This window comes from Triticum dicoccoides, chromosome 3A (genome assembly GCF_002162155.2).
Source record: "Triticum dicoccoides isolate Atlit2015 ecotype Zavitan chromosome 3A, WEW_v2.0, whole genome shotgun sequence".
In the NCBI taxonomy this organism is placed as follows: Eukaryota; Viridiplantae; Streptophyta; class Magnoliopsida; order Poales; family Poaceae; genus Triticum; species Triticum dicoccoides.
Genome location: NC_041384.1, coordinates 63,897,367 through 63,907,160, shown reverse-complemented (window position 1 = coordinate 63,907,160; position 9,794 = coordinate 63,897,367). Strand labels below are relative to the sequence as shown.

The following is a 9,794-nucleotide window of genomic DNA, read 5'->3' as shown; positions in this document are numbered from 1 at the left end:
TTCACTACCAAGTCAGTCTTGCACACATGATCCATTGCATATCTAGCCCAACACTCCTTAGGGATGCCATTCAACCACATGTAGGCTAGTTCACATGCTGCTTTGAAACCTGCCATTCCTTCTTTGTGACCATGTTCAGTGAAGGAATAGCTAGCTTTGTCAACCCATTTCTTAAGTTCTTCTGCTCTAAAGCCAGCTGACTGGAAGTTGGCATATATGTGTCTTAGGCAATATCTTTGTGGGGATTGAGGAAATACTTCATTAATTGCTTTAAGAAGGCCCTGTTGTTTGATTACATAAGGTAGTAATGAGATAACTATAGCAGCATTGCTATGTGCATAAGAATAATACAGAGTTAGAGAAAATACCTTCTGCCTGTCAGACATGATGGTGTAGTTCCCAAACTGGTTGCTGTTGCCAATGCAGACTCTAAGTTGGTTTAAAAACCAGGTCCAGCTAGGCCCATCCTCTTTGTCAACCATCCCAAAAGAAATTGGGAACACATTGTTGTTCCCATCTCTCCCAGTTGCTGCCAATATCTGCTAGCCTGTGGATAACTTGATGAAGCAACCATCAAGTCCTGCATAAACAGAGATAGTTAGGGCAAAATTGAATAACTTGATTAAATTTCTAACATGATTAAATCACTGATTTGTACCTATGAAAGGCCTACAACCAGCAAGAAATCCATCTTTTGATGCCTGGAGGCAATAGAACATGTACTTGAACCTTGGTGTGGGGGCTGGGTTCAAAGGATCCTCAAAAGTTGTCACTATGCACCTACTTCCAGGGTTTGTGTCAAGCACACATTGTAGGTAGTCCCTCAACCTCAGATACTGCTTTCTATGATCACCTTGCACAACATCAACAACCATCAGTCTTGCCCTATATGCCAAACTCCTAGGTACATGCACCCAAACTTCTTCTTAGTATGTTTGAGAACTGTCTCTACATCAACCTTTACATTTGATCTAACTGTGTCCTCCACAGCTTCTGCAACCCATTCAGCAGTAACCTTTGTACTCTCTCCACAAGCTCCACAACTATGATCCATGTGGCACTTCTTGATTGTGAATGTATCTTCATGGGCTACTTTGGATGCAGTCATGAAAAATTCACATCCATTCTTCCTCTCTGGGCACCAAACAATAACCCTTGATGGTTCATTCCTATGGTACTGAAAGTTTCTCAAAGTCCTAACATGAAAATTTCTCAATGCCTTTCTAAACTCATACACATTGGTGAAGCAAAGGTCCTTGCACAGCTGCTCATGTGCATCAGGTACCTTTGGGTCATACCATTTCCTCTCTTTCTTCTTCTTCAATCTTCTCTTCCTTCCAGAAGGTAGTCTTGGAGTCTCCCCATCTAAGTCAAAAATGCCCACATCACCAGGGAAGCAATACTCATCAGCTTCAGGTACAAAATCTTGAAACTTTGGGATCTCTGGCTGACTGTGAGCTCTGGAAGTTGGACCTGGATTTGCTGCTGCTCTTCTCACAGGCTTGAGTTTCTCAGGCCTGCATTTTTCCACAACTATTTCCTCTCCACTGTTAGCCTCTTTCTCCTCCTGCCAAAACTCTGAAACATCACTGTCACCTTCAAACTGTGGTCTGTCTTCTACAACATCTCTTTCTTCTTCATTTCCAATATTTTCTTCACCTCTCTTCCAAGCCTTGTAAGACATCTTTATCCCTCTATAGTCACCCCTATCAATCTCAAAGTCTGAGGATGATTTGTCAATATCATCATCCTCTTGACCAGCAGCCTGTCCATCATCATCTCCACCATTAGCTTCTGAAATGTTGAAGTTACAGCTTTGTTGTGTGTTCAAATTAACTTCAAGAGGGTGGACCACTCCATCTTGTGACAGACTTAACCCAAAATCAGGACCCCCACTGGACTGCCTATTGGAATTTGTTCTTCACAAACATTGTGAGCCCTGTTACAATCAACATCTCTATCTTCATTTACCTTGGAAACAATGATATTGAGCACTGTGAAATCTAAGTGGTCTATCATTTCTTCAACTGCATCTTGACTGTCCAGAAGAAATAAACCTTCCTGCCCAATCCCTTGTTCTTTTACCCAGTACATGTAGTCATCTGACCCATAGCCTTCAGTCTCAGTAAGTGCTATCAAGTTCAGAAATGTGATGTCTGAAACAGAAAACCTCCTTTCCATATTATCTCTGCCCTGGAAATGCAGCCTAACCTCCCAAATTTCATCATCCAACCTGCATTACATAATATGTTATTTGAAAAGCCCAACTAACTAAGTGTTTTTTGCTACAAAAATTCAGTGCACACTAACTATAAAGTACAGTAAGGAATCTGAATCCAACAAATGCTTCTCTGAATCCACCATGCATTTCTATTAAATCTAACTAATCCTTCAGTGCTAAGTGATACTGTTGCATCCAAAACATGCCACAGAGTGTTTGCTCAACTATTATTCAGTGCATGTTCATGTTCTAAGATGAATCACAGCAGCATCAACCTAGGGTTTGGTCAAAAAAACTAACTAAATTATGCTATGTTGTTTGAAATGAACAAGCAAAAATGCAGAAACTGTTGAAGGAGCTCATAAGAGGAAAAAAACTTACTCCACCCCTCCAAATGCAGAGGCCCAGTGCTGGGAGTTGGCCGGATCTGCCTGCACAGCGCTAGCAAGAGACCTCAGTGCTCTGTACTCAAGCGAGAACTGGCAATCATCAGGCGACGGCGGTGTAGCCTGTGGCGTAGGAGCCTGCATCAGAGCTGCAGCCTGTGGTGTCCGCTGCGGTGGCGACGGCGCCGCCGGCTGGGTTGCAAGCTACCACTCCCCAGCCAGTTATCAACCTCTGAGAACTCGCCGCCTCCATCCCCCCTTCCACCTCCACCCGTTGAATGGCCGCCATCGCCTAGTTTTGCCACCGCCGCCATCGGAGAGGGAGGCGCGCACGAGAGAGAGGGAGACAGAGAGGGGGAAGACAGAGTGAGGGCAGGCCGGATCCGTTTGACCTGGTCGGGACGGCCCGTGCGCCCTAACGGCCGTCACCCGCGCGCCGTGAGCACTGTGGCCGACAAAACCCTGACGAGCGGGCCCCACATGTCATAACCCCAGTTAAAACTTAACCGTTCGGCCACTTGGATTTTTTGGAACAGCCAGCCACTTTTGTGGTAGTTTTTTGAAAAATTAAAAAAAGCGGTAGTTTTTGGGAACGATAGCCCGTAATATGGTAGTTTTTTGCTATTCACTCTAAGGAGTGATATACATGGATTGGCCGGCCCTAGACGTCCTTGGAGCATGCTGATGGCCATGCGTGCTCTTTTTTAATTAGCCCGTGAACATGTATGATACGCGTGTTGATGAAACGATGTGCCTCTTAAACAGGATGACCCACGGCGGCATGGGTGAGGCGGCCGACGCCATCTTGGCTAGGCTAGGCTAGCTCAGTGCAGCGGCGGTGATCGTGCGCAGCGTATGTTGGTGGTGGGGTGTTTTTTCTTCTCTTGCGCAGCTGCCTTGGTTGAGGCGATCCCAATTTTCATGGCTGCCCAATGCACCGAATGATGACTCTGAAGGTCATTACCCCTTTTTTCTTTTTTGTGGGTGAAGGTCATTAAAACTTGTGCACGGGGCAAACCTAGCGCGCGACCCTACAACAACTAGCTATCTATGCGGAGTGTGTTGATGTGGCTACGACAATTGGGAAGGCCCACTCTTTGCATTGTCGAACCTAAGCTCGGTTCGGCCAAATTGTCAATTTGTATCACCTCGCAAAAAAAGAAGTCAATTTGTATCTCAACCATCGAATAAAAAACAAGGGTTCTCAGACAAGTGATTTTTATTTTTGCATGCGCTTCTCACGTGTCCAAACATCACAAAAATAATTGCACGCACATGAGCAACTTGGATGCCTATTTTTTAAATTTTTTTTGAATTTACCACGAGCGGGTATAGCTGAGCCTGGAGTAAAATCGTTGCTTTCCTCCTATGTTGATAATTCAAAAAAAATGTCACATCAGATGGTCAACTACTCGCTCATGTAGTAGGGGTGATTTCGGACGTGGGCTTGGAGGAACCCGGGCTTAGCTCATTGCTTGAGCTTACAGCTTTCGGTCGTAAATCCAAGTCGAACCGTTCGAAAAAATGTCGTAAGTCCTCTAGGAGGGCGAAATTTTCTAAATCTCCTATTGTTTCCTCATGAATGGCATGTTCTTTAATACCAGAGGTTTTGGTGACTTGGCTAAACATCTATTCATTGCGGAATGTAATAGGGAACACAATTTAGACTTTTTGGCTTTATCTGAAACGGGGAGACGTGATTTCTCAGTAAGTCTTCTTAATCGTCTTTCTGGCGGGATAGACTATACTTGGATTTCTCGGCCACCTCGAGGTCGTTCTGGGGGCATTTTACTTGGCGTAAACACGGGGACTATGGATGTGTTGGCTAGTTCGGATGGTGAATTCCACATTAAACTCCATATCCAGAACAAAGCTGACAACTTCACATGGACCCTCGTCGCTGTGTATGGAGCAGCCCAGGATGAGTTCAAGGCTGATTTTCTCCGTGAATTGGTTAATCTGGCGAAGGAGAATTCCTACCCCATTCTTATCGGTGGGGATTTTAATTTGCTACGATTTCCAAATGAGAAAAGCCGAGGTAGGTTTGATAATCATTGGCCTTTCCTCTTCAACGCTGTCATAGACAGTCTAGATTTGCGAGAGGTTTCCATGATTGGAAGACAGTTCACTTGGGCGAACAGTCTTCCAGAACCGACATATGAGAAACTAGATCGCGTATTAATGGATACCGACTAGGAATCTAGATTCCCTATGGTTTCTGTACGCGCTCTACCTCGCATAGAGGCTATCTCAGACCACACACCCATCCTTTTAACTACTGGATTGCCACGACCGCAGCACAGACGCTAGTTCAAGTTTGAACTGGGTTGGTTGCATCGGGATGGATTCCATGACATGGTCAAGAAGGTGTGGGATAAACCGGTTGCCGGGCTTACCTCAATACACAAATGGAACAACAAAATTCATGCATTACGTAAGTTCCTTAGTGGTTGGGCTAGGCACACTGCGGGTATCCTCAAAAAGGAGAAGCTTCGTCTTTCGTCTATCATTGATGAATTAGAAGCCTTGGCAGAGGTTAGACCTCTATCTGAGCATGACATCGAGATCAAGAGTCATTCGAATGCACAGATAGCTAGCATGCTGCGTGAGGAGGAACTCAAATGGTACCAACATAGTAACTCTCAATTTATCCTGAAAGGTGATTCGAATACTAGATTTTTCCATGGAGTTGCCAATGGCAGACACCGGAAGAAAATTATTCATTCCCTACAACAGGATGAGGGCATGATTGAGGGACATGAGCAACTTAAATCTTATATCACTAATTATTATAAAAATCTGTTCGGAGCCCCAGAGGAAGGTAACTTCTCAATGGATGAGTCCCGAACGAATGACATCCCCAGGTCTCTGATGAGGAAAACGACCTTCTAACAGCCCCATACTCCGAGGAGGAAGTTAGAAAGGCGGTTTTCCTAATGGAGCACAACAAAGCCCCGGGTCCAGATGGTTTTCCAGCTGAGTTCTACCAGAACTTCTGGGAAGTTATCAAGTCGGATCTCCTACTTTTGTTTAGCGACCTACATGCTGGCCATCTGGAATTGTTTCGCTTAAACTTCGGTGAGATTATTTTATTACCTAAGGTTAATGAGGCTGAAAGGATACAACAATATAGACCTATTTGCCTCCTTAATGTTAGTTTTAAAATATTCACGAAGGTTGCGACTATTAGGCTAAATTCGGTTGCTGAACATGTGATTCGTCCTTCACAAACTGCTTTTATGCAAGGAAGAAACATCCTAGATGGAGTTGTTATCCTTCATGAAACAGTCCATGAATTACATCGGAAAAAGTTGAATGGGGTGGTACTCAAAATAGACTTTGAAAAAGCGTATGACAAAGTCAAATGGCCATTTCTTCAACAGACTCTCAGAATGAAAGGATTTTTTGCAGAGTGGTGCGCTATGGTCCATAGCTTCGTTTCTGGAGGTAGTGTTGCCATTAAGGTCAATGATGACGTTGGACACTATTTCCAAACAAAGAAGGGATTGCGACAAGGTGACTCGGTATCGCCCATGCTATTCAATATAGTGGCGGATATGCTAGTGGTCATGATTGAGCGTGCCAAGGTTGATGGCCAAATTGATGGAGTAGTAAGTCATCTAGTTCATGGTGGTCTCTCTATACTTCAATATGCCGACGATACGATTCTCTTCATGGATCATGACCTCGAGAAAGCGAGAAATCTGAAATTAATTTTATCAGTATTCGAGAAACTCTCAGGTCTGAAGATCAACTTTCATAAAAGTGAATTATTTTGTTTTAGCGAGGCTCAAGACGAGGCCCACCTATACGCTGAACTGTTCGGATGTGGGTTGGGCCAGTTTCCGATCACATATTTGGGGATAGCGATACATTACCGGAGACTCACAAATGATGAATGGAAACATGTCGAGGAGAGGCTGCAAAAAAGACTTAGCAGTTGGAAAGGTAAATTGTTGTCTCTAGGTGGAAGATTGGTCCTCATAAACTCAGTACTAAGTAATATGGTACTATATATGATTTCCTTCTTTCAGTTGCCAAAAAGAGTTTTACATAGATTGGATTATTTTTGATCAAGATTCTTTTGGCAAGGAGATAGCGAGCGAAAGAAATATCGACTGGCTAAATGGAGTGTGGTTTGTCGTCCCAAAGACCAAGGTGGGTTGGGCATTCATGACCTTGAGGTTAAGAATAGGGCCCTCCTTGGCAAATGGTTGTTTAAATTACTGACCGAAAATGGTGTATGGCAAACCCTCCTGAGGAGGAAATATGTGAGCTCCAAGGCGGTATCCCAAGTATACTGGAAGCCTGGGGATTCTCACTTTTGGGGGTTCTAATGGCTACGAAGAAATATTTCTTCTCCTATGGATCCTTCTGGATTAAGGACGGCTCGGAAATTAGATTCTGGGAGGACAAGCGGCTAGGAAATGCCACACTCCGGGAACAATATCCGGCTCTATACAACATTGTGCGTCACAAGGGTGATACTATTGCCACTGTAATGGAATCATTTCTGCCAAATGTGACATTCAGAAGAGATTTAGTTGGACCTAGACTCCAATCGTGGTACATCCTGCTTCAACAGTTGTCCACGGTGCAATTGTCACATGGTCTGATGTATTTCGATGGAACCTACATGAGAATGGAAAATTCTCAGTGGAGTCTATGTATAGAGCGTTAATCCAGTCTGATGTGCCAGTTGATAATAATAAGAAGATCTGAAAGATGAAGATACCTCTTAAAAATAAAATATTTGCATGGTATCTTCGTCGCGGAGTCATTCTTACTAAAGATAACCTTATCAAGAGGAATTGGCATGAAAGTCCGCGATGTATTTTTTGTCATCATGATGAGACAATAAAACATTTATTCTTCCAGTGCAAATTGGCTCGGTCTATATGGTCAGTCATCCAGATAGCTTCTGGCTTGTATCCTCCTTGTAGTGTTGCCAATGTATTTGGCAACTGGTTACATGGGATTGATCACAGGTTTGAACTCTTCTTAGGGTGGGAGCGCTAGCCGTTATTTGGTCGCTTTGGCTATGTAGAAATGATAAGGTTTTTAACGATAAAAGTACTTCTCTAATGCAGGTTATCTACAGATGTACCGGGACTCTTCGTTTATGGTCCTTTCTACAACGCGTGGAGAATCGAGACCTATTTACGGAGGTGTGTACACGATTGGAGGATACGGCGAGGGATACTTTTATCCAACATGGGTGGCAACATGATCATAGGATTGGCCCACCTCCGCTTTAGGCGTTATACAGACTCTATCTTTGTATTCCGCCTATCTATTTTTCGTTCTTGCAGAGGACTTTGTGTGGCTGTGTGCATCTTAGTTATGCAGAGGCTGAGTTTAATGCTTAAACCTTTTAAGTAATAAAGCGTCCCTTTTCAAAAAATGTTGATAATTCAAAATGGGTCCCATGCTCATCAACACTCGGTGAATAGTAATTAAAAAATACAAAAAATCTGAAATTCTTAGGAATCCAAGCTGCTCATGTTCTATCGAAATAGGCTTTCGCCGCGCTTCATAAATAAAGCAACGGTCCATACAATCTAAGTTCAACCGCACTGAGCATACAACGGCTGGGGCCACAGCACAATCAAGCCAAGAAAGCATAAAAGAAATAGAAAGAAAAGGCCACCTAGTGGCGTCCGCATAACGGCACTACGAGAAAGATAGTCGACGCGCCGAAGCCAGGAGCGCATCCATCATCAATCCAAATCGGTCACGATCACGCTACCTCGAGAGCGGGTGCCAGTGCTGCAGGAAAGCAAGGAATTTGAAGAGGGAGTCAGACGCCTTCCTCGGGAAAACCTTCTCTATCACCATCTTATTCCTAGTCGTCCAAAGAGTCTACGTCATCGCCGCAAAAATAAGCCAAAATAGGCGGCGATGACGTGACGGCTGATTGCGAAGAGCTGCTCATGTTCGCGCTCGTGATACGTAAATCTAGTTGAGACCTGCTGCCAGTTGCATCGAGCCCCTTTTGCGCGAGACATGATGAGTTGACCGAGCCAGTTGGTTAGCCGTGGATAAACAGCCCCCCTTGATGTTGCGCGTGTGTATGCCGTGGTGGGGGTCGAATGATCAGGACCCCGTGATAGCTTGGCGCTGGATGAACATGACCCCGATCGATTGAGGAGGACGCGCCGTGGTACGCCACACCCCGGTCGGTTGAGGGTTGATAAACAGGACCGTGTGGAAGCCGTAGGCAGTTGGGGGTGGATGAATAATAGAGGACCCCGTTTCGACCGTAGTCGGTTGCTGCTAGATGAACGCATCCCCGTTTCGGCCGTTTTACGGTACGCCACAATCCAGCCAATGAGGGAGTGGGTCAATGAACATGACCCCGTATCGGCCATTCCAACCCAACGGGTTGGCTCCCGGTCAACATGACGCGGTTTTGGCCGTTCCGATCTAGCCGGTTGGCTCCCGATGAACAATTGTTGCTGTTTCGTTCGTTTCGACCCAGCCAATTGACTTCCGATAAACAGGACACGTAGCACTAGGGAGCAGCGAATTACCCAAAGGTGGAAATCGTAACAGACTGGGTTGCTACGATAATGCATGGAATGATCTACGACTTGCAGCATGAACTTGCATCTAGCCAGAAGGAACTTATGAATTAATTAGAGTGTAGAGATATTTTGTTTGGAATTATGTCTCTCTCTATATCCGTGCCGGTCACATACATGTTCCGTTACCGTGGCATACTCAGTTCCGTAGCGGCCGAGTTTCCGTTTCCTCCGATCGATCGCTATATAGGAGTATTTCGTAGCGGCCGCCGTCTCCGGAGCAGCGCTACGCACATCACACCGCCGCCACCTTGACGGCCCACGACGATGCAGATCTTCGTGAAGACGGTCACCGGGGAGACTCTCACGCTTGAGGTCGAGAGCAGCAACACGGTGGACAGCGTCAAGGCCCAGATCCAGCGGAAGGCAGGAATCGACGGCGATCAGCCACCGTCTGTCCTCTTCGCCGGGAAGCAGCTAGAGGAGGAGGAGGATGGCCGGCGAACCCTGGCCGACTACGGCATCGGCAAGGGGTCGACCCTGCACCTCGCACTCGGGCTCCGCGGCGGCTACCAGCGGACCGGCTACGCATGCGTCGATCCCGGCCTCCGAACGCTTGCGCTCAGCTACAATGAAAACAAGATGATCTGCCGCAAGTACGTG

At 45.6% G+C, this 9,794-nt stretch overlaps 1 protein-coding gene across 1 annotated transcript in view; it reads left to right on the top strand.

The window, feature by feature from the left end:
- The first annotated feature begins 9,458 nt into the window (after positions 1–9,458).
- The window catches only part of LOC119271234 (ubiquitin-60S ribosomal protein L40-1-like), a 1,085-nt gene continuing 749 nt past the window's right edge, over positions 9,459–9,794 (top strand). The window contains exon 1 of the mRNA XM_037553141.1: positions 9,459–9,787. Coding sequence (XP_037409038.1) covers positions 9,459–9,787 — 329 coding nt within the window. The remainder of the gene's footprint in view (positions 9,788–9,794) is intronic.